Source organism: Dreissena polymorpha, chromosome 4, assembly GCF_020536995.1.
Source record: "Dreissena polymorpha isolate Duluth1 chromosome 4, UMN_Dpol_1.0, whole genome shotgun sequence".
NCBI classification, from domain to species: Eukaryota; Metazoa; Mollusca; class Bivalvia; order Myida; family Dreissenidae; genus Dreissena; species Dreissena polymorpha.
In genome coordinates this window covers 116,758,776-116,784,932 of record NC_068358.1, presented here as the reverse complement: position 1 = coordinate 116,784,932, position 26,157 = coordinate 116,758,776, and the positions used below count along the sequence as shown (strand labels likewise).

Sequence of the window (26,157 nt, the reverse complement as noted above, 5' to 3'; positions counted from 1 at the left end):
ATAATTTATTGCAGCATTTTAAGAGTCAAAACGGTCGTTAGTTAAAACGGGTTTCGAAAGGGATAAATTATGCCTCATCTTAAATAACTTTAAGGTGTCACACTCAAATACAAAGCCTTCGTGTTCATTTATAGTTTGTGTGTTTGTGTAATTTGCTTTGTATCTTTGTTTGTAAAGTGCTTTGCATTTATGACATTGTCTGTTTATTTACATATTGAATATTTGTTTTCAGCTTGAATTGTTATTAACATTGTATAATGTTTAATGCAAGGAATGCTTGTATTATGCTTTGAATGCGTTTGCATGAATATTCTACGAATTATTACACGTGACTTATAATTGTCATAAATGATATTGCATGTATGATCAATTTATATTTTTGATTTACATTACTTCGTGTACGATTTAGTAATTCAATTATGATATTATTTGAATTATTTGAATTAATTTTGCTGTGTTACAAGGCTAATAAAATTTGACTATCATTGAATTTGTTATTTATAGTAGTTATTACTATATATATATATATACTTTCTCACCGATAAAAACTTAAGGAAAGAAATTGCAAATTGTATGATGAAGTACATGGAGTTTACAAATATTTTAAATACAGCATTCTTAACAGCATTTGATCATTAAATAGTACGTAATATAATTATCACAAATAATAATAGTAAATACTGATAGTAGAAGAAGTGTGGTTGGAGAGGCAGCAACTACTACTTAAGTAACTAGCCATTATATTAGTAACTACTTTTAGTAGCATTAACTACAATTAGTTAAAGTCAAAACTACTAGAAGTGGTAAATTTTATTAGTATAAGTAAATACTAAAATTAGCAGTAACTTTATTAGTATTTGTGTTATTTTATCATTACTTTATTATTACCTTTACTGCTCCATATATAGTTGTTTTTGTGTTATTATTATTTTAGAAACATTATTTTATATACCTTGACTGCTCCGTTTGTCCAACTGTTTCCACAGCGGGCGCAACTGTGGTGTTGGACAGAAAGTGACGACCATCTGTAAAAATAAACACAACACCATCAGAATTGTGTGTAACCTTTGCAGCTCACGACGGTGAAAATAAAACTCATACTGTAACCCGCAAATGGCGCAATGCCATGTGTCTAAGCGAGTGTCATTGTGAGAAATTGGATACTTATTGGACATAATTTCACATGAAATGGTGAGTATTATTGTTGCATTATGATTTGTGAATGTTTGTATGCAGTTTGAAATATCACATCAATAAAGCTTGACTTAATTGTTGATTTAAACAGTGTTGAACATGGGAAAAACCCTGTTACTATAAATAGCATATATTAAAGCAGACGGCCGTTGACATTTTATTATTTACTTTTTATTAATTGTTTCAATTGGTAGTTTTTAAATGAAATATTAAAAAAAAAAGTTTGTTAGAACAAACCAGCCTCATCGCTGTCCAATCCTCCAATAATCCCATTGAAGGATGCCGAATCTTTATACATTTCGACGATCCGAACTTTTTGTTCATCGGCGACAGCTGTCAGTGTCAGGGTCCCTCCACCCGTTTTACGCCGTTCTAACTTTTCACTGGTAACTGCTGCCTTGCTCTCTCTTTTCAAGTTCTGCCATTTATTACTACATTCATCCGCAGTTCTAACTGCAATTCCTTGTGCAGAAATTACTTCAGCAATTTTCGTCCACATATCTTTTCATTTTATTATTTACAGTGTTTGAAAATTTATTAGTTAATATTGAAAATGTTTTCTCATCTTTAACCAGCTCTTCCAATTTCAATATTTCTGTATTGCTAAAGTTAATGCTCCTTTTCTTTCTTTTAATTTCAGGTGAAGTCACTGAAGATGCGTCTGCTTGGGATGCCATTTTGGAATTGGATAACAGAAACAGGAAGTGGAAATTTGGAATGGATTGTGGGATTTAACATGGATGTTAAAGTCTTAACGCTGCGTCAATTAACGCTAGCGTTAAAAAACGCTGCGTTAATAAACGCTAGCGTTAAAACTTGTTGAGCAACATGAAGTTAACGGCTGATTAAATTACGCTGCGTTAGGGTACTTAACAGAGGTAAAGCTTAACGGTAATGTTATCTTAACGATGCTTTGAGCAACCGGGCCCAGAACGTTTAAAATATTTTTTGGTAACTATACTCACGTGAATATTTTTTTTGGCGAAGCAGCTCGTTTGTAATTTTTTTCTCCACATCGTTGGAATTCCTTGACTATTTCATTAACTATCTCGGTAAGATGATCGTCATCGATTTCAGTAAACACACGTTTTTTCAAGCCGTACACACGCATTCGGCGAAAAAGAGTACTTTCTGAGACCGAAAGAAGTTCGGATATTTCTTTCACTGTTAATCCGGTTTCTAGTAAATCTTCGAGTATCCTTTTCGGAATCACAAAGTATGAAGACCCGGGTCCAGAACATACTGTACTCGGTTGAAAGCTTCCAAAATGACAACACGCTGTCCGCAGCTTCATAACATCGGCACGAATGCACACGCCCAAACAGTTCATTTCGTACATTTACAATTCACAAACGATATCGGGTGTAATTTTTTCCTTATTAAATACAGTAATAAGCCTTGATAGGCCAACATTTTGTAAAATCGTATCCATTTAACCCAATTTACATATAATAAATGAGATAACGAAATAATGTCGCGTTAGAAAAAATCCGTGTATTCCAAATGAAAATACTATCAATGAACTGCCTATCGAGTGAAGAGAACAGCATTATATTCAAAATAACCGACAGCGAAAGAAATCCATATGATCATAAGTTTTGCCACAACACACTAAGCATCCATAGCAAACACATAGCATTTCATCACAAACACATAGCAAACCATCACAAACAGCATACCACCACAAACACACAGCATACCATGACAACACACAGCATACCATCTCAAACACATAGAATGCCACGATAAACACGCATCATACCATGACAACACACAGCATATCATGACAAACCAATATCATACCATGACAAACACACAGCATACCATCTCAAATACATAGAATACCACAATAAACACACATCATACCATAACAACGCACAGCATACCATGACAAACACATAGCATACCATGACAAACACACAGCGCACCATCACAAACACACATGATAACATTATAAACGCACAGCATACCATGACAACATACAGCATACCATGCCCAACACACAGCATACCATCTCAAACACATAGAATACCACGATAAATACACCGCATACCATGACAAAACACAACATACAAGGACAAACGCATAGCATACCATGCCAAACCCACAGCAGACTATGTCTAACACACATCATATCATCGCAAACACGCAAAATATCATCACAAACACACAGCATATCATCACAAACACACAGCATACCATGACAAACACAAATCATTCAATGACAACATACAGCATACCATCACAAACACACAGCATACTATGACAAGCACACAGCATACGAATTAAACCCACAACAGTTTAATGAAACAACCAGAATATCAATAGTCAACAGGAGATAGGGGAGGCGTTCCATAATTTTCGACTATATTAATCTCTAAGCCAAATTGAAAAAAATATTTTTTAATAAATGGTGCCGCATTATCGTAACTGAAACATACAAAATATACATATGCATATGCCTTGTCATTTCTCAGATTCAGGGAAGTTTGAAGAATGGAATCTGGGAATGGTTGGCACAGGAGAAGGCTGCACTGTACAGGAAAGTACAACAGGTACAGTGCCCATTGATATGAAAGCAGGATTTGTTAGTTAGATGATCGCTCCTTGAATACATATGCTATCCCAATTTTTTCAATGACTTGACAACATATTCGTAACACAAACAACACATAAGAGATTATGAATAGTATTCACGCGTGCAATAGTTTCAACCAAGCTGTCATTAATTGTGACTGTAAACATGACCAAGCATAAGGACATGTGTACGTAGTTTTGTTTAGTAATCGAGGGTTATTTTAAAAATAAGTTCCAAAACCATTTTGTACCAATCTAAAATGGTGTTAGAATATTGCATATTTTGTCCACAATGAACATACATTAACCAATTTAAAGTGATTTAAAACTGTAATGTTTTAAGAGAATCATCTGTTCAGATGATTGATTAAAATACCATACTATTATTGCAAATACATAGAGCTTTGAGAACCTGCTTTTTAGTCTCAAAGCAACTTGGTTTTCATTAACGGCCTTCGTCTACATATAACTATATGTGTGTCAATATAAATAACAATATCGGTATAGTTTACTTTAAAATATAATAAGGTTATTAAGTTATTTGCGTTGGGATTGATCTTTTGGTTGGATATCTTCTTCAAAAACGATATATTAAAAGGCCAATATTTTGTCTAAATAAGTTGCAAAGCACCTATAACTGGAATGTTGATTTAATGGTAGAAAACAACACAACGAAAATTTTGAAAACCTTTTTCGTAATGTGTACGTTAACACAAACCACCATTCAACTAAAAGCAAATGCACAACTTCCAGTTACCAAAATGGCGTCAACCGTAGCTGTTAGCATGATCATGACCAAGAACATTGGTGTGTAGAATGTAGAATTTACTAAGGAGCTAAGGGCGTTTTTAATAATTCCAAATATTAACATATTGTAAAATGCAAACAAGAGGGCCTGAAAGGCCCAAAGTCGCTCACCTGAGATAACAAGATAATTATTGGGAAAAATCTTCTGACCAAGTTTCATGAAGATCGGAAAATAAATGTGGCCTCTAGAGTGTTAACAAGGTTTTACTATAGGCATATAAGGAAAAAAGCCCCGCCCCCTGGCAACCATGTTTTTCAACCAACCGGCATCATTCTTAAACTCGTCCAAGATATTATCGGGATGAATCTTCTGACCAAGTTTCATGAAGATTGGACAATAAATGTGGCCTCTAGAGTGTTAACAAGATTTTACTATAGCCATATAAGGAAAAATGCCCCGCCCCTTGGCAGCCATGTTTTTCAAACAAAGGTTACCATTTTCAAATTCATCCAAGATATCATTGGGACATATCTTCTGAGCAAGTTTCATGAAGATCGGAAAATACATGTGGCCTCTAGAGTGTTAACAAGATTTTTATAAAGCCATATAAGGAAAAATGCCCCGCCCCTGGCGGCCATGTTTTTCAACCAACCGGCATCATTTTCGAACTCGTCCGAGATATTATCGGGATGAATCTTCTGACCAAGTCACATGAAGATCAGACAATAAATGTGGCCTCTAGAGTGTTAACAAGATTTTACTATAGCCATATATAGCATATAAAGAAAAATTCCCCACCCCATTGGCAGCTATATTTTTAAAGCAAATGTACCCATTTTCGAACCCATATATGTCTTGTAATATTTTTTCAAATGCTGGGTCAGCTTTTAAGAAATAACACGATACACAACTCGCATGACCCAATTGACAATGATGATGCAGTCTTTATGAATGAAATCTCCAGTTGTAAAGACACACCTCCGCATTGGACCAATGAAATCACTCGTGTGTTTAAAATGTCATTTAGTTGAAATGTATGTAAACAGTAATCTTGATGCATAAAGTAACGACAAGAACGGTAACAATGTTTTTTTCATACGTTTTATTGAATTATGGTATCGAGGTACATGAACTTTGTAGGTGAGTTGCCCTTTACTCCGTGAAGATTTCAGTCTTAAAGACTGCATGATCATTGTCAACTGGGTCATACGAGTTGTGTATCGTGTTATTTCTTAAAAGTTGACCCAGCATTTGTAAAAATATTGCAAGACATATACATTTCCAGAAAGGAAATTCATTTCTGCGTTGAATAAGACCGAGATCGTGAAAATCGCTGCACAATTGATGAAGATATGGCTGTTCAAAGCGATGCACCCCGTTTTGGGGTGATTTTGAGTTGCATACCTTGTTATATATATATATTTGATAGTGATTTTTTTTCATGAAATTTAATTTTTCGTTATAATATGATTATTAATCATTCAATATTAGGTTTTCACTAATTAATATCATAGCCACACGCTAACCACCTGTGCTCTGTTGGCACGACGCCCATCATAAACCGGAAGTCATTACCATTGTCTACAACAAAGCCGTTTAAATAGATTTCTTTTTTATTATAAATAAAATCTTATCACAGACGATGCAAAAACATGAGCCATCACATTTGGTATATCAGAACATCATTATCTTAATTATACATAATCTATGACATTGTAGGCTTTTGAAAAAAAAACACCGCTAATGTGCACACAAGTTAATGGCGATGGTTTTAAAGACGGAATACATACTTAAATTAACACCAATTATGTTCATACTGCATGTTATTGTGAAATATGTCGTTCTATTATACATTTCAATAGTGCTTGCTCATCTTGTTTAAGGAAGTGTACAAAATTAAGTTTTTCTTCTTATCTAGTTCAATATGTATATACGGTAACAGTCAGCCTAGTTAAATGTACAATAATATCCTTCCAAAATAAAGCGGAACCTAAAAAAGCACAAACAGAAATGTCTATTTCTATTAACAAATAAAACAGTAATCACAAATCGTAGTATTCATTTAAACGTATGAAAACATAAATGAGAACAATACTACATATTTTTGTATACATGTAAAAAACAAAGCAATAAATAAATTAATTTGAATTTTGTATTGTAAACTAATCAAAATGAATATGAGACAGAATATCCTGACATGTTCCAAAGCTCTTCGCGGTACAATAATATTATATAATTTAAAGTTGTATATAAATTTGACCTAAATATGTCGTTTATTTAACGAGCGAGATCAAATAATGTACTGTATTGAAGTCAAAGGTTGCCACACATGTTTAATAGCGTATTTACCAATCACATTGAGATTTTCAGGACGCTTATACAGCACAGTCACTTGAGGACAGACGCATGCGCATTCTATGTTAGCATCTGTGACAAGAATGATTGTAATTTCCAAATCAAGCAATATAAAGCCACTTATTTATGTTACAAAAGCACATTTTTTTTTAAAAGTAAACATAAACAAAGACAACTCGCTGACGTATGGTATAAACGCAAAGAAAACATCGAAATATTGCTAATAAGCGCCTCAGTCTACTATGGCTCGATTGGTCTTTGTCGGCTCGGGTACTACTTACATGTACCCCGGGTACTCTTAAGTATACTTACATGTACCCCGGGTACGGTAAATATACTTACACGTACCCGGGAATTTTTCATGCTAAATCGGTCGTTGTCGGCTATATTTTTTTAAATTAATTATGTTCCCCATTATGTCATTTTCTGTTAAATGGCCTCTATATTATCGAAACTAATACTCAAAAAGCATGTTGATGCAGTTTTTAAAAAGGGAAGATAAAAAGTTAAAGATACAAAAAATCGTTTTACGGTAATCGGTAGCGCGTTTTACGACGTCTGATTTTGGGCGGGAATACAACTCGGGTACAGTCTAATATCGACCGGGTATGTGTAAGTATATTTACCGTACCCGGGGTACATGTAAGTATACTTTAGAGTACCCGGGGTATATGTAAGTAATACCCGATCCGACAATGACCAATCGAGCTCTACTATAAGTATAAGTATAATAAAATACGGGAAAGGGGAATATTTTGCACCATTGGTTTGACAGTCTCGATGTCAACAGCGTCATTTCTGGTATTTGCAGACTTAATTTATCTGCGCTAAGAAAAACACCATTTTTTCTTTGAAAATAAATAAATATACATAATGCATTTACATATGCATTGAGGCGGCAACGTCAGGTACGTAAGCATCTCAAACAAATACACAGAACTGCTCCAGTCTTTGAAGTTGTTTGAAATCAAGATTAGCCGGACTTTGATTTGAAGAAACGAAGTGCATTTTCGTAATATGACTTGCTAAGCCAGAAACACGCATCCATACGTAGGTCGGAGGAGCTGAAAATAAAAACAAATTTTTTTTTTCATTTTATTTATTCTGGGGTTATTTAGCGGATCCATTATATAATTCAAACGCTAAAACCGACAGAAAACGCGTAATCGTATTATGTTCAAAGAATGGAAGATATTAAATAAATTATTAAAAAAGATAACGTACGTCGGTATATGACCATCGCATAGCTCTACACGAAGCGGCGATTGCGATATAACCTTAGCGGGAAGGAACGACTTGTGTCGATGGTCGATTGGGGCAAGCACATATAGACAGGTGTCGTGCTTGATCTGTCGTAGCCCAACTTCAAAGATGTGGTGGGTGTTCTGCTTACTCATATCGCCGTCCAGCCACTTGACGTAGTATTGCTGACCGAGACCAACTCTCGAGTCCACGATTCCTTAAAAAAGACGCATATCACCATGGTAACGAAAGGAACAATCACGATTCCATGGACCTAACGGAACGCTAGTGTATCATATCCTGTTAATACATTCGTCAATCGTTTTTTCTTCCGTGCACGTGTGTCTAAAGCAAAAGTTACAAAATAAAACAAAATAATAAATCTCAAATAAAAAGCATGCCTTGCAAACCCGTTATCATATTCTTTGCAAAATAAGCTCGACGCACTAACTCATTTGAATTGCAATAAACCATCATAAGAACAAAACAGAGTTCAGCCGCGATACAGGAATCTAGTTCCCTAGATAAAGCCAAAATTCTACGTACCAAAAGAATAAAAAACTGCATGTCATACAGATTTAAAACAATTATAAACACTAAAACATAAAGGCTTAACATCGCGTTACCTAATTTATATATTCCAGTGGTATCGTCTCTGGCCACCACGGACTTGCCAACAAGTTGCTTTTCCTTAAATTTAATGTATTCCACGGTTTCCTCGTACTTTGCCTTGCTGATCTTGTATACGTCGCTCGACGGGACGCTGTCAATGTTGCCATCGTAGAATTCCACCTCGATAACGCTGCCACCATGGAGGTTCAGCACTTCCCCCGGGGCGTAACTAAACTCATACTTAGGGTGTATGGCTACCACGAAATCCTGCGGCTATGTAGATTAGACAAATAAAATCAAAGTTACTTACTAATCTTATTCCATGCACAATGAAATCTCATAAAAAGCAAACGTTGAAGGCAACAACATCCCTCCTTAGTTTGAATTAAACAGTATTTTGCTCTTCAACAAAAAATAAAATCCAAGCCTTTAATCAAATTTTCAAACTGATATAAAACAAACCCCCCAAAGCCTCGCCTACCTGTATGACATCAAATATCTGCTGGCTGTCAGTGAGTATGTCGGTCCTGTCAATGTCCTCCATGTAGCCTGTGGCGTCCACCACCCTGTACCGGGCTCCCCACTCCTCGGAGACGACCCGCCCCCGGTAGAACCAGCCGTCGTCCGTCCACCGCGCCAGAACCTCCTCGTTTGCTTGCACCTCGGGAACGGGCTTGAGACCTGTACAGGGACAAGTGGAGCCTCGTTCTGCGAAACCTTGGCTTAATGTATGTGCGTAAAGTGTCTTCCCAGATTAGCCTGTGCAGTCCGAGCCGGCTAATGCGGATGTCAATTTCTGCTTTTATGGAATTTGTTGTTTAAATCAAGTCTCTTCTAAACGAAAATCCAGTCTAAGCGAAAAGGGTCATACCTGAGTAGCCTGTGCGGACTGTACAGGCTAATTTGGGACAACACTTTACGCACATGCATTAAGCCCAGTTTTTCGCGAATAGGGCTTATTGTATTATGTAGCGATAACCTGATTGACCATGCTTTTGCAGTGGATTTCATGGTACATTGTATGACTTGTAATTAACAAACAGGGAATGATTTGTAACCAGTTTATTTGAGACCGCATTTATATTTTCAGAAAATCTCTATCACCATAGACGTATATTTTATATGTCACACTACGTACACGATTTTTGCACGAAACCCTTTAATGTTATTTGTATATACAAGCTTTAGGTAAACCACTGTAATTAATGAAATAACGCTTGTTAATAGCGCACAAATCAAACAGAATACGGAATACCCAGAGCAAATAATCATTACAACATTGCGACTACAATACCTCTGGTAAATTCTTGTCTGACTGGCTTTCCTATGTCAAGATCAGGGGTGATTCTGTTCGCCTGTAAGAAGTAACACAAAAGGTGTAAACGTGTTGGTTTCAACTAACCCATTTGAAATAGCATTTCTTCCACATATCATGTTTAATGTCTACATGTATTTCCCATATGTTTTTTTTTTTGCAAACAAGAGCAGTATGCGCAAACGTTAACATTAATTTTCAATATAAAGCCCTACAATATAACGTCTTTTTCTATTCGCTATTTTTGAGTTATATAATGTTTGCATGACGTTTTTTTTCTCAAATTTATTACGGATACCATACCAAATAACTTGTAAATGTGTTTTTTATTTATAAATACGTATAAATATATGGTCCTTGATTCATTGACTTACCATTATAAATTCTTATGACAATTAACGACAACTTGAAGTGCACTACGTTAGTCAGTTGATATGCACAAGTTTCGTCAACATAACATACCGTTTTGGTACAAATCATAACTGAAGTTTTAGGAAATGTTCATATGATGGAAATAAACCTTTTCATCTATTTGTCAGAATATGTACACATAACATACGATACCGTAGAATTGATATTTTTTAGCCGGTCCAACAGGTACTTAAATAGTTTTTTTTGTCCTTATATATGTAATTAATTCCTTATATATATAATAATAAATTTTATTTTATATAAAAGGACCACGAAACTTGTTTAAGTACCTGTGGCCGGTCTTGGACAAACTTACAGAATGGTTTGACATTTTTGAGTCATTGCCTGACATGTCACTTTCTTTCAGTTTCTGTGATATTCTGTTGATCTTCCTAGCCTGTCGAACCAGTCGCTAAAATATACATGTAAACTATATAACAGTTTGATCAACAAAAGGAGGTTTACCTTTAGAGGTGTCCTGCAGTAAATGTTAACGCCTGCATTACGTGCTATTTTTTACAACTGAAACTCGTAGGTATATGTTTATTTTTGTGAGAATTAAACTCAGCAGTATTGGCACCGTATTTGTTCCATGTTAACCCTTTGCATGCTGGGAAATTTATCGTCTGCTAAAATGTCGTCTGCTGAATTTCAAAAATAAGCAGTTTCTTCGATTTTTTTTTCAAAGAGTTCTATCAGAATAACAAACAGTTTGGATCCTGATGAGATGCCACGTTCTGTGGCGTCTCATCTGGATCCAAACTGTTTGCAAAGGCCTTCAAAATTCGGTTCCAGCACTGAAAGAGATAACAACAATTGTTGGAGTAGATAACACACCTGTTGTTGTCTGAGCTGCTTGCGTTTCTGTTTCTCGATCTGCGCCTGCAGTTGCTGTATCACCTCGTCCTTCTCATCAGCCTGCACGTGCCGCACGTGGCGCGAGTCCTTGCTCATGTGGGAATCAGTGCGCTCAGAAGCTGTGTCTGTAGAAATCATGTTTTATTATTTATATAAGGGGGGGGGGGGGATTTATTGACGTGGATTGAACCATTTGGCGTTAAATAAGAAGTAAGAACTGTAAACAAAATGTTGTTGTTGAAAACTTAACATTTCTGTGATTTCTTATTACACAGTGAACATATTGGTGTTATCGCTAACAAACATGAATAACAAGACCATTGCCAAGCAATATATGTCCCCTACCGGTTCCACCATTGTCAGAAATTCCACCATTGTCAGATTTTTTAATATATATTTGTTGCCATAGCAACCAGAATTTTTGACGTAGGAACAACATGAAATGACGTGCATAATGTCCATATTGCCATCTATCCATGTTTCAAGTTTCATGAAAAAATATTAATACTTTTAAATTGATCGCAGGATCCAGAAACCACCATTTTTAGCAGTATTTCTAGTCTATTTGTTGCCATAGCAACCATAATTCTTGACGTAGGAACGAAATGAATTGACGTGCATAATCTCCATATTGCCATCTATCCATGTTTCATGTTTAATGAAAAAATATGAAGAACTTTGAAAGTTATCGCAGGATCCAAAAAAATGTGACAGACAAACTCACAGACGCACGGAGCGCAAACCATAAGTCCCCTCCGGTGAAACCGGTAGGGGACAATTACAAGTTCTGTCACATGCATTTGAATGCCGCATTCTGATGAGATAATTTGTTCACGTGGCCGGTTTTTCATTTTCCGATGAACACACTTCGTATGCAAATTTAAACATGAATACTCATGGCGCTACTTTCTGGTCATAAACAAGTTGCCAACATGACGTTATGTTTTGCGCGAAACTTCATGGCGTTGCTTTTTTATTGGTCAATAGCGAAATGACGCTATATTTTTTGCGCGACCTGCAACGATATACCCGTTTGACGGAGATGAAACCGAAACTGAAAATAGATTCACACGCTATATTAAAAAGGACTTTGATGAACCTTACCACGATAAATTTCAGCTTTAAAATCATTTTGTGTTGTAGTTATAAGAATTGAATAGCATTTTTCTGCATTTCAGCGCTGCATGAACTGTCGGGAAAAATACACCTAATTTATGCATTAACGACGTCGGGGTTTATGCAAAATAATTAGACGTAATTTTTCCGACAGTTCATACACCGACGAAATGCAGAAAAATACGGTGGCATAGAGGTGACATTCACTCTTCTTTTTTCTATCTCGTGGCCACGAATTAGCTAAGTCGGGATCTCGAGATTTCGAAATAGAAAAAAACACTCCTCTTTTTTCTATAAAAGAGAAGAGAATTTTCGTTATCTCGAGATACGAGTAAGTCAGCCAATCAAATTTTGCCTAACATGTGTAAATATTCTGTGCGCATATATATAGCTGGTCAAAGCAGGCAAGGCCCTGATATAACACAACATACTTCTATTAGTACTACTATTACTACTACTACTACTGCTGCTGATGTTGTTGTTGTTGCTGCTGTTACTACTACTACTACTACTACAACTACTATTACTACTACAACTACTACTACTACTACTACTACTACTACTACTACTACTACTACTACAACTAACTACTGCTGCTGCAGCAGCAGCAGCAACAACAACAACAACAACAGCAGCAACAACAACAGCAACAACAACAACAACAACTACTACAACAACAACTACTACTACTACTACTACTACTACTACTACAATTACTATTACTACTACTGCTACTGCTGTAACTGCTCTTCCTCCTCCTCCTACTACTACTGCTGCTGTTGCTAGTAGTAGTAGTAGTAGTAGTAGTAGTAGTAGTAGTAGTAGTAGTAGTCGTCGTCGTCGTAGTAGTCGTAATCGTCCGTCAGTCGTCGTCCAGTCGTCATTCGACCGTCCTTCGGTCGTCCATCGGTCGTCCATCGTCCGTCCTCCGGTCGTGGTCCGTCGGTCATCCATCCGCCGGCGGCCATCGGTAGGTCATCCGGCGTCGTCGTCGAATGGTAGTTGTAGTAGTTGTAGTAGTAGTAGTAAAAGTAGTAAAGGTAGTAGTAGTAGTAGTAGTAGTAGTAGTAGTAGTAGTAGTAGTAGTAGTAGTAGAAGTAGTAGTGGTAGTAGTTGTCGTAGTAGTAGTAGTAATAGTAGTAGTAGAAGTAGTAACAGCAGCTACTACGAGCGTCGTCCATCTGTCGGTCGTCCATCGTCGTCGTCGAAGTGGTAGTCGTAGTAGTTGTAGTAGTAGTAGTAAAAGTAGTAGTAGTAGTAGTAGTAGTAGAAGTAGTAACAGCAGCTACTACGAGCGTCGTCCATCTGTCGGTCGTCCATCGTCGTCGTCGAAGTGGTAGTCGTAGTAGTTGTAGTAGTAGTAGTAAAAGTAGTAGTAGTAGTAGTAGTAGTAGTAGTAGTAGTAGTAGTAGTAGTAGTAGTAGTAGTAGTAGAAGTAGTAGTGGTAGAAGTTGTTGTAGTAGTAGTATTAATAGTAGCAGTAGTAGTAGTAGTAGTTGTAGTAGTAGTAGTAGTAGTAGTAGTAGTAGTAGTAGTAACAGCAGCTACTACTAGCAACAGCAGCAGTAGCTGTAGTAGTAGTAGGAGGAGGAGGAGGAGCAGTAACAGCAGTAGGGATAGTAGTAATAGTAGCAGTAGTAGTTGTGGTAGTAGTAGTAGTAGTAGAAGTTGTAGTAGTAGTAGTAGTAGTAGTAGTAGTAGTAGTAGTAGTAGTAGTAGTAGTAGAAGTAGTAGTAGTAGTAGTAGTAGTAGTAGTAGTAGAAGTAGTAGTAGTAGTAGTAGTAGTAGTAGTAGTAGTAGTAGTAGTAGTAGTAGTAGTAGTAGTAGTAGTAGTAGTGGTAATAGTAGTAGTTAGTAGTAGTTGTAGTAGTAGTAGTAGTAGTAGTAGTAGTAGTAGTAGAAGTATAAGTAGTAGTAGTAGTAGTAGTAGTAGTAGTTGTAGTAGTAGTAGTAGTAGTAGTAGTAGTAGAAGTAGTAGTAGTAGTAGTAGTAGTAGTAGTAGTAGTAGTAGTAGTAGTAGTAGTAGTAGTAGAAGTAGTAGTAGTAGTAGTAGTAGTAGTAGTAGTTGTAGTAGTAGTAGAAGTAGTGGTAGTAGTAGTAGTAGAAGTAGAAGAAGAAGTAGTAGTAGTAGTAGCAGTAGCAGTAGTAGTAGTAGTAGTAGTAGTAGTAGTAGTAGTAGTAGTAGTAGTAGTAGTAGTAGTAGTAGTAGTAGTAGAAGTGGTAGTAGTAGTAGTAGTAGTAGTAGTAGTAGTAGTAGTAGTAGTAGTAGTAGTAACAGCAGCCACAACAACACCAGCAGTAGTAGTAGTAGTAATAGTAGTACTAATAGAATGATGTTATGTTATATCAGAGCCTTGCCTGCTTTGACCAGCTATATATATGCGAACAGAATATTTACACATGTTACGCAAAATTTGATTGGCTGACTAACTCGGGATCTCGAGATAACGAAAATTCTCTCCTCTTTTATAGAAAAAAGAGGAGTGCTTTTTTCTATCTCGAGATCTCGAGATCCCGACTAAGCTTACTCGTGGCCACAAGATAGAAAAAAGAGGAGTGCAATCTGAAAAAAGAGGAGTGAATGTCACCTCTATGCCACCGTATTGACCAGCTATATATACGCGTACAGAATATTTACACATGCTACGCAAAATTTGATTGGCTGACTAACTTGGGATCTCGAGATAACAAACATTCTCTCCTCTTTTATAGAAAAAAGAGGAGTGCTTTTTTTCTATTTCGAGATCTCGAGATCCTGACTTAGCTAATTTGTGGCCACAAGATAGAAAAAAGAGGAGTGCAATTTGAAAAAAGAGGAGTGAATGTCACCTCTATGCCACCGTTGAAAAATGCTATTCAATTCTTAAATTAAACACAGCAATGATTAACATTAAATAATGTGTGTAGTTTATGAGGTCTTCTGCGCCTGTAGGTGCATTGTGTGAGAACCTGGAGTGTGTCCTAGCACTTCTACCTGATAAACTTACTAGACTTACACAAGTTGGGCGAATTTTGAATTTTATACGGAATTTCCACTTACAGTTTGTCAGCCAGTTCTGGATAATCAGCAGTTCCAATTAATTTGTATTTAATTTTCCATAATTCCCCAATAAAAACAAAATGATAAGTGTCTAAGGTATACATAAGGTAAAGGAATTAATTAACAAACTTTTAGCAAGAAAACTTTTGTATTATGCTTACAGGGGAGATAAATGCGGCAAAAAGTTAACCGGAACTGATTGAATGAGTTTGAGATTGAAATGTGCATATGGACATAGAAGGCCTTATTATTTTCAAATAAACTTTTTGCTGATTGAAAACAAATGCCTGACAATGTTTTGAAATACTTATTCTGTAAGTTGAATTATTTTTAATAATTTTCCGTAGGGTGAACTGTAATATGCTATTTTTGACAAAAAACTGCATATATGCCGTCTGGCCTAACCTGTTATCATACAAAATACAATTTACCCTTTATTTTTACATCTTCTCACATTGACACTATATCCAGAAAGAAATTATTGTTGTCAAAAGAATTAACGTTTTTTTTTCCGGGTGATTCTAAACTGGTTGACTGACTGTATGTGTTTGTTATTAAAAGATTTTCAATTTTGGTGTGGTCTTGTGTTGCGGGGAAAGCCTGAGGAAACTCAACAAGTGCGGTTGGTAACCAGACTCTAAGGCAGCCTTTAGAGTCAAGTATTCAGCCTCATTTGGCTTTTATAAGAGGCGTTTGAGGGGTACATAAACCATTTCAGTTTTGGAACCGAATTTTAAAGGCCTTTGCAAACAGTTTGGATCCAGATGAGACGCCACAGAACGTGGCGTCTCATCAGGATCCAAACTGTTTGCTATTCTGATAGTATTCTTTGAAAAAAATAGAAGAAAATGTTAATTTTTGAAATTCAGCAGACAACATTTTAGCAGACGACAAATTTCCCAGCATGCAAAGGGTTAAGAGCTAGTTGCTTTTGCTCTTGGCTTTTTAATTATCAGGAACAGTATTCTCTGTATATCTCAATGTTGCCAACCAGAGCCCTACAAAAGGTACTACGGACTCACCTGATTCACGAGATTGAGGGCGTGGCTTGGGTACAGGGGTCTCAGGGCGATTGTACGGGGACTTTCCACGTGGAGTAGAACTGCCTCTGAAATAGTGAGGTACACATGTAGGTCTGAAATAGTGAGGTACACATGTAGGTCTGTGTGGAATATGTCATTTAATTTAAACCTATTTATTTAAGCTTGATTGCAGAGACTAAAACCAGTAGTTGGTGTCTAAGGGGGAGCAAGAACGCTCCCACAGTAGGGATTGAACCCATGACCTCCCGATTGCTTGGCGGACACAATATCCACTACACCAGGGCCACCTCGAATATGTCCTTTATCTCAAGTGCAAATAAATAAGTGGTAAACTGTTCATAATGTTACATGTACCTCATTAAGATATCAGGAAAAGGTTTGCTATTGTATCTTAATTTGATTTTATGAAACATTATTAAATATATAAATTTATAATTACTAGTTTTACAATCAATGAATAAGTTCAGTTACCTATATTATAGTTAATCCTCACCATGTCAATAACATATTATGTATATATCAACGTTTTTAACAAACAATTTGATTAATTATAATGTATCATTTATCAAAAATGTAGAACAAATTCATAAAATATTGTCAGCAATCTACAAACCTTGAACTCTCTGAACTGGATCCTGAACTGCAAAAAAATATAAAAACAGTTAATAATTAGCTTACAGAAATACTACACTTTTTCCAATTTAATGATTACACTTTTAAGAGATCAGAAAAGGGTAATGGTGTTTTCAACATGTAATTTCAAATGCATTGTTGTAAAGCCACCAATTACAGTAAATAAATGTTTATACTTGCCAAGCTTATATATACAGGAACTATTGATGAAGTTCTAGTTAAGATATGATTATTAAATGCTTAAAGAAATTAAGAAGCACATTTTGTAAAACTTTTTGTACAGCAATATGAAAGGAGAAAAGATATGTTACAAAAATAGAGAATACAAATACTGGTATACTGTAATTAAGGTTAATGTCTCTTTTAACACAGCTACTGATAATAGAGAATCCTACAGTAAAATCTGTAGGGGACAATTAATACTTTTTTAAACCAATGTATGAAACATTTAAAGATTAAATTAATTTCAAAAAGTATAAATGAAAACAATTTTCTGAAATTAACAATAGGTGTGTAAGACTAAAGATATTGTACATAGTTTAGTAAAATTAGACAAATAAGTTTATATCTATCTAACCTTATACGCCGGTGAATAGAGCATTGTTTGGGTTCCTTTCCCTGTGTGCGCAATGTAGAAGCTGAGGATGACCTTGACCTTTAGTGAGCAAGAAGGCAGAGAATAACAATACCCATTGATATCACTAGAGAACACACATGAGCCATGCTCTATGAAAATGGGGTTTAATGCATGCGCGTAAAGTGTGCAGTCTGGACACGCTAATCAGGGACAACACTTTTGCCTAATGTGGATTTTGCTAAGAAGGGTCTTTCTTGAAATGAAAAATATCATTAAAGAGGAAAGTGTCGTCCCTGATTAGCCTGTGCTAATCTGGGACGACACTTTAAGCACATGCATCAAACCCCCTTTTCACATAGCGCGGCCCATATATTTTGACAAATTGACCTACCAGTAAGTGTACTTTACAGATATGCGTCTTGAATTTATTTTAGTCATATTTGGAAGCACTTGTTCCATTGAGATTGCAAACATACCCAAGGGTATATCTACTACCAAACATAATTATTGTAAGAACATATTGAAAATTGTGAATTAGTTTACCATTAACTTGTGAACAAAATTAAAAAGACATAAAACAATACAATCTGTTCAAGCTAAATATTCAATATTATAAACATGACTACATGTATAACTTATCAAACAATTTCCAAAATCTACACACAAAAACTAAGATTTAGTCCCTGTAAAAGCTTAATCAAATGGAAGGATACAAATTTGTAATATTAAAAAGCAAGCATATTAGTTTTCAGAAGCTAACATTACTAGAAACACATATGCAAATAGATGTGCAATACACAAAGCAATCTACCTCAACCTCTGTGACCTAGACCTTGACCTTGACTTTCTGCCTTCTGATCTTTCAACTTTCCTGGACTTTGATTGTGATTTGGATGTTTTTCCTTCATTATCCTTTTCCCTTGACCTTGGCGGTGAATTTGATAAAGATCTTGAATGTGAATTAGATCTTGACCTTGACCTTGAATCTGAATGCAACCTTTGAGATGAGTTTGACCTAGTTCTTGAATATGAACTAGATCTTGAATTAGATCTTGTATTAGATCTTGAATTAGATCTTGTATTAGATCTTGAATTAGATCTTTTATTAGATTTTGAACTGGAGGCTGATCTGCTATCAGTAGACCTAGATCTTGAAGAAGAGCTTGACTGAGATGATCTTCCATTGTTCATCCTAGATTTTGCACCCTTCCTAGAGCTCGACCCTGACCTGTGCAACCAAACACCCAAACAATGTAGCAAGCTGCATAAGCAAGTAAAAGCTGGTGCGAAAAAGATTATCTAAACACAAACTATGTTATCCAAATTCTACATACTAATGTTATTTGAACAGAAATAAAGCAATATAGCATCAGGAAATTAAAGTAGTTATGCGAGTAAATTTATTTAGATACTTATATACAGGTTATAAAAGCAAAGCCTTTCTTAAAGAAAATCCTGGCAATACACGTGTTATTGTGATATTGAAAAGTATTTTCAGTCCTCTATATCTGTCAAAAATATAAATATTTTGGCCTCACATACTTTTTTTTCATTTTTTGAAACATTAGTGCAATAAATGTGATATTAAAACAGAAAGGGAAAGAGTATGTGAAGGAATATGAAAGTAGCATTACATCTGGCAAACAAAGACAACTGAGTAATTATGAGTATTTAATAGCATTTGCAAAGTTAGTATCTGCTTTGTATCTACCAACTTCTTTTAAAATATGTTCCACCACCACCTATTACCATGACAACCATACAAGGACAAAGCATACCTAGATGACCTTGAACTTGCATCGCCCTCCGACCTCCGGGAGTGACTTTCCACTGAACCTTTCCTGCTGAAAGAGAATAACAACTATGAAACACATATACTGCACTTTTATAAGAGACATAGTTCTATGAAATTCAATTTTTTTTTTTTTTTATGATAAGAACTTTGTTTATCTGTAAATAAAGAATTCTTTTTTTAGCCTCAGTCAAAATAAGAATTTCACAGTAGAGTAACCCTTGACCCTACAGTAACACATAAAATGCAATTAGTTGTTATTCCTTTATACAAATTCAAAGTTAAAAAAGTAACTGAATCAATTTCGAATGTATGATAAAACAAGATATATTCCCCTAGTGCACAGCTGTCCATACATTCCTTTTGATTCTGCTTATGTTAAGAACCAACCTGTTTGTGGTAAAATTTGAATTTAAATCACTATGACTGTACAACCTTTATTTCTGAGGTAATAAGAGATCAATACACAAAACACTCAGTCTCCACATTTTTTTTCTGGTAAGTTATCTTAAAATTGCACGTTGAATGATGAAGTTACTGCAGGGACAGCAGGGTAAAGCTGTTATATTGCCAGATTGACCTCTGAAATCTAACTGTGACCTTAGTTTCTTAATCAAATCAACTACCTACTTTCAAAACAGAGCATATTTGAGTGTTTTTATTGTACCGTCTGTCTTTCTTTTCCATCAGTTTTTGCGATATCTTCTTTTTCTTGCGGCGCCCCCTTTCAGATGGGTCCGAACTGTCAGTGTCATCAGTCTGGCTCCGTGGGGTGGACTTTTCTGAGTTTGTATGCGAGCCTTTGGCTTCATTCCTAATAATATATAGTAAACATTAAGGATTTCATTCATTTTATAGTCACCGATTTAGGGCCAGGCAATATCAAACAATTTCTTGCAAATATTTGTACCCCGATTTTTATCCTACATATTGGGGTGTTAAGAGGCTGGATATCGGTACCCTTTGATTTAACTTGCAGCTGGGTAGACAAACCAGGCGTATCAGAGCAAGGCATATGGGAAACTTGAACCCTAAACCCTCCATGGTCAAATGCCCATACTGGTAACATATGAATACCAAATTTGTATTTGTTGAATGCTGGGTAGTTACTGCATGGAGAATACCAACTAGTAATAGCCTGATAATTGCACTGTAGCTTAATTATTATATTGATAAGGTTTGAAAATTTCACTATGACCTGGTGCCAAGATTTTGAGGACATTGTTTCAAATATTTTTTAAGCAATATGTTTATAACCTTATGTTAACCCTTACAGTGCGGGAACCGAGTTGTGAAGGCCTTTGCAAACAGTTTGGATCCAGATGAGACGCCACAGAACGTGGCGTCTCATCTGGATCCAAACTGTTTGCTATTCTGATAGTATTCTTTGAAAAAAAAAAGAAGAAAATGCTAATTTTAGAAATTCTGCAGACGACATTTTAGCAGACGACAAATTTCCCAGCATGCAAAGGGTTAATAACCTTATGTTAATGCAAATGTGACCTAACTGACACCTAAACAAAAGAAACCAATATGATCAAATCCATAAGATAATATAATCAAGTGACAAGAAGGCAGAAACAATAGTACTTTTCCCTCCCTTCAGCAGTTTTATTACATTTTATAATATTATGAGAGCACAATACACAACATGTAAGAATGGTTTAATCAAATTTAATACATTTTATTATTTCTTCATACCAATGCATAAAATAAAGGTATTTATTAAGTTAAGTTGGAAATCGTATTATATTCTCAGTCTTGTTCATATAAAGCAAATATTTTCACCTGAAATCCTGAAATTAGAATCCAATCTTAAGCTGAAAAAAGATCAGTTTGTGTAACACTATGTCCCCAATATATTTGAACTTTGACATTGAAGGATGACCTTGACCTTTCACCACTCAAATGTGCAGCTCTATGAGATACACATGCATGCCAAATATAAAGTTGCTATCTTCAATATTGCAAAAGTTATGGCCAATGTTAAAGTTTGACGCACACAAACCAACAAACCAACAAACAGACAGGGCAAACACAATATGTCTCCAAGAATAGACTGGTGACAAGCAGACAAAGCAAAAACAATATGTCCCCCAGTATAGACTGAGGGACATAAAAAATCCTCTGTAACTCTTTAGTTATACTCAATTATGAGGGCACAGCTCTGAGTTAGCTAATCAACTAAAGCTTTGTTCATTGCAAATTGTATCATAGAGTAATTATAGTACAGTACCTTTGTCATAAAGTTTTCAAGTTTGATCCCAGGAGAACATGTATACTATTTTGTATTGCATGATCTTATCATAACATTTTCAAAAATGAATTAATACATCAGTCATTTCTGAACCAGTTTGACTCTCCTGTTTCCTCATAGTAGTCCGCTAGTCCTCTGGAAACAGTTTGTCCTTATGAATGAAAACCCTGATCAACTTTATAAAATTGTTTTCCACTACATTAAGAGTGGGGAAACATTTCCATGCATACAAAAAAGGAAGAAAGAAATCCACTATACCTCAGTTGTCTCTGGTGCTGACAATGAGCTATATATTTGACAGCCATCTCAAAACGACCTCTACCAATCTTCACCAGGTAACGTCGCATGCTTGTGTCCTGAACAAAGAATCAAAACACTTTGCACAGTGACAAAACCTTTTATCAGATGTATTATAAGATCAATTGTATCAAGAGCCTTTCATGATACAGAGAAACTACCTTGTTAGTTTCCTAGAAAGAACCAGTACTTTGTGTCTGTACAGATCATTTGAATGCTGCCAGACTTGGGATTGAATAAAGCACCACTTGTTGGCACTGCAGATACCTTATCCTTTACACCAGGTTTACTCCTTGCAGTTGTGTAAAAGATATAGTTTCCTTTATACCACTGTGAAAAAAAAACTTGGTCATTGGACACACAGCGCCTCCTGTTAGCAAGGCACACTGTGAGGAGTAAACTTGTTCATTGGACACACAGAGCCTCTTGTTAGCAAGGCACACTGCGAGGAACAAACTTGGTCATTGGACACACAGAGCTACTTGTAAGCAAGGCACACTGTGAGGAACAAACTTGGTCATTGGACACACAGAGCCTCTTGTTAGCAAGGCACAATGTGAGGAACAAACTTGGTCATTGGACACACAGAGCCTCTTGTAAGCAAGGCACACTGTGGGGAACAAACTTGGTCATTGGACACACAAAGCCTCTTGTTAGCAAGGCACACTGCGAGGAACAAACTTGGTCTTTGGACACACAAAGCCTCTTGTTAGCAAGGCATACTGTGAGGAACAAACTTGGTCATTGGACACACAAAGCCTCTTGTTAGCAAGGCACACTGTGAGGAACAAACGTGGTCATTGGACACACAAAGCCTCTTGTTAGCAAGGCATACTGTGAGGAACAAACTTGGTCATTAGACACACAGAGCATATTCTTAGCAAGGCACACTGTGAGGAACAAACTTGGTCATTGGACACACAGAGCCTCTTGTTAGCAAGGCATACTGTGAGGAACAAACTTGGTCATTGGACACACAGAGCCTCTTGTTAGCAAGGCATACTGTGAGGAACAAACTTGGTCATTGGACACACAGAGCCTATTGTTAGCAAGGCACACCGTGAGGAACAAACTTGGTCATTGGACACACAAAACCTCTTGTAAGCAAGGTACACTGTGAGGAACAAACTTGGTAATTGGACACACAACACCTCTTGTTAGCAAGGTACACTGGGAGGAACAAACTTGGTTATGGACAAAACTTATTGACACTCTAAAACTAACAACCGACTGAAAAAACTTGTTTGAAATGAAAGTTAAAACAAGATGCTGCATTCAATAAACGCTAGTGCCCCTTGTGGAACCCTAGTCAGTATCAATTAATTGACCTATATAAACAAGAGCTTTGTCACAGATGTGACGAATACCCCCACATGCCGCATCGACACATAATATTTTGCATGTCGTCTTCACAAAAAACAGCGTACACCATGCTAAATTTTTAAAACGCACTAAGTGACCCCTTGACCTAGTTTTTGACTTTTGACTTGGCCTTAACATCATCTCTATAAAACTTCTGACAAAGTTTGGTGAAGATCGGATGTAAACTACTTGAATTAGAGAGCGGACACCATGCTGAATGTTAAAAAACACACTAAGTGACCCCATGACCTAGTTTTAGGCCCGGAATGGCCCATGTTCAAACTTGTCCTAGAGATCATTTAGATAAAACTTGTGACCAAGTTTGGTGAGGATTGGATGAAACTACTTGAATTAGAGAGCGGACAACATGGTGAGGTTTAAAACACACTAAGATACCCCATGACCTAGTTTTTATGACCCATATTCAAACTTGACCTAGACATCATCTAGATACAACTTCTGATCAAGTTTGGTGAAGATTGGATGAAAACTACTTGAATTAGAGAGGGGGCAACATTGTGATGTTTAAAACGCACTAAATGACCCCGTGATTTTGTTTTTGACCCGCCATGACACATATTCAAACATGCCCTAGGCATTATCAAGATACAACTTCTGACCAATTTTGTTGAAGATTGGATAAAAACTACTTGAATTAGAGAGCGGACAACATGGTGAGGTTTAGAACACACTAAGTGACCCTGTGACCTAGTTTTTGACCCGGCATGGCCCATGTTCAAACTTGACCTACACATCATCTAGTTACAACTTCTGACCAAGTGTGGTGAAGATCGGATTTAAACTACTTGAAATAGAGAGCGGACACCATGCTCAATGTGTAAAACGTACTAAGTGACCCTGTGACCTAGTTTTTGATCTGGCATGGCCCATGTTCTAACTTAGCCTTCAGATCATCTAGATAAAACTTCTGACCAAGTTTGGTGAAGATCGGATGAAAACTACTTGAATAAGAGTGAGGACACCATGCTGAATGTTAAAAAACGCACTAAGTGACCCTGTGACCTAGTTTTTGATCCGGCAAGGCCCATGTTCAAACTTGGCCTTATAAGATAATTTAGATACAACTTCTGACCAAGTTTGGTGAAGATAGGATGAAAACTACCTGAATTAGAGAGCGGACAACATGCATGCTGAATGTTCAAAACACACTAAGTGACCCCGTGACCTAGTTTTTGACCCGGCAAAGCCCATGTTCGAATTTGGCCTAGACGTCATGTAGATACAACTTCTGACCAAGTTTGGTGAAGATCCGATGAAAACTACTTGAATTAGAGAGCAGACAACATGCTGAATGTTTAAAACCCACTAAGTGACCCCGTGACCTAGTTTTTTACCCAGCAAGGCCCATGTTCGAACTTGGCCTAGACATCATGTAGATTCAACTTCTGACCAAGTTTGGTGAAGATCGGATAAAAACTACTTGAATTAGAGAGCGGACACTTAATACCATCCGACAGACAGACCGACCAACCGACCAACAAACAAGTTCACTCCTATATACCCCCCTAAACTTCGTTTGTGGGGGTATAATAAGTCTTAGTAAAAAATTGGGTGAATGTCAAGGTCAAAATGAGGTCAGATGATGTGAGCGTGTTGAGTTCTGGCTTGCAGGATCAAACCAGTTAATTAAGTAAGTATAGATGTTCATCAACAGGTCAGTTGGGGATAACAATGAAAGATGACCTTCTTCATTGGTCCTAGTACAAGAGTTTATGTGATTTGTTAAGTTGAGAATGGGTTTATTTGAAGTGTTCAAAGTCATCATCCATAAAAGTATGAAAGTTTTGTAGCATGAGTTATTGATGTTAGACCAAACACATCATTTTTGGTTTATCATTTTGGTTAATCAATCATTTGAACCTTTTAAATACCGGTAAGTCCAAAAGTAGGTCACTGTCATGGTCACAATGAGGTCAAGTGATGTGGATGGATATGTTCATAAAAGATATCATCCATGCAAGTTTCAAAGCTTAGTAGCCAGTCTATCGATGTTATTCAAAATGCATCATTTTGGGTTAATCCAGAAATTTAACCTCCATAATTAGTTTAAAATTAGTTTAATGTCAAGGTCAATGGCTTGAAGTTATGTGGGTGTGTTGAGACGGCTAAAATATAAGATACATGCAAGTACCAAAGCATTTAGCAAGCAGTATTGATGTTACACAAAAAGTGTCATCTAGGGTTAACCTAGTATGGACGGATGGACAGGCACTGTTTGCCTCCAGGCATCAGTTTGCTGGGAGCATAACAAATTATCATCAACAGACAAATACTATTTTAATTGACTATTCAACAATCAAACAACAAAATGTGCCAATGCATTCACAATAACAAGTAAGACAAAATAAAATCTTTGCGTGTGCTGTTTTTAACTTTTTATCATTACTGATATACACAATGTATTATGTCAATGATCACTAATAATAGACAGGGCATGCATTTATTTGATATAATACAATAAAATTGATAAAAAAATTATTGAACATGGAATTGTCTGAGAGTACAGTCACTTTTATCTTTGGCTATCTGATCAGATATCTATCTATAGCATAACAATGTGTCATTAAGCATTCATTCAACCGCTAAGCATATTTAAATTGCTTCACATGTACAACCGGTTCACAATGGCTGAAGACATAATCAATAAGCAATTAAGGTAAAACTATTGGTTTAAGTACAAATGTGTATACATGCCAATAGTTCAAAA

General features: G+C 36.2%; 1 protein-coding gene across 1 annotated transcript in view; it reads right to left on the bottom strand.

The window, feature by feature from the left end:
• Positions 1 to 3,673: 3,673 nt before the first annotated feature.
• The window catches only part of LOC127878729 (von Willebrand factor A domain-containing protein 3B-like), a 112,921-nt gene continuing 90,437 nt past the window's right edge, over positions 3,674 to 26,157 (bottom strand). Inside the window, exons 28-41 of the mRNA XM_052425257.1 lie at positions 22,029 to 22,126; positions 20,181 to 20,327; positions 19,500 to 19,565; positions 18,533 to 18,949; positions 17,722 to 17,799; positions 17,125 to 17,151; positions 16,491 to 16,576; positions 11,292 to 11,437; positions 10,771 to 10,866; positions 10,023 to 10,083; positions 9,210 to 9,409; positions 8,743 to 9,001; positions 8,099 to 8,333; positions 3,674 to 3,728 (exon numbers count right to left, since the gene is read on the bottom strand). Of these exons, the coding sequence (XP_052281217.1) occupies positions 3,674 to 3,728; positions 8,099 to 8,333; positions 8,743 to 9,001; positions 9,210 to 9,409; positions 10,023 to 10,083; positions 10,771 to 10,866; positions 11,292 to 11,437; positions 16,491 to 16,576; positions 17,125 to 17,151; positions 17,722 to 17,799; positions 18,533 to 18,949; positions 19,500 to 19,565; positions 20,181 to 20,327; positions 22,029 to 22,126 (1,971 nt within the window). The remainder of the gene's footprint in view (positions 3,729 to 8,098; positions 8,334 to 8,742; positions 9,002 to 9,209; positions 9,410 to 10,022; positions 10,084 to 10,770; positions 10,867 to 11,291; positions 11,438 to 16,490; positions 16,577 to 17,124; positions 17,152 to 17,721; positions 17,800 to 18,532; positions 18,950 to 19,499; positions 19,566 to 20,180; positions 20,328 to 22,028; positions 22,127 to 26,157) is intronic.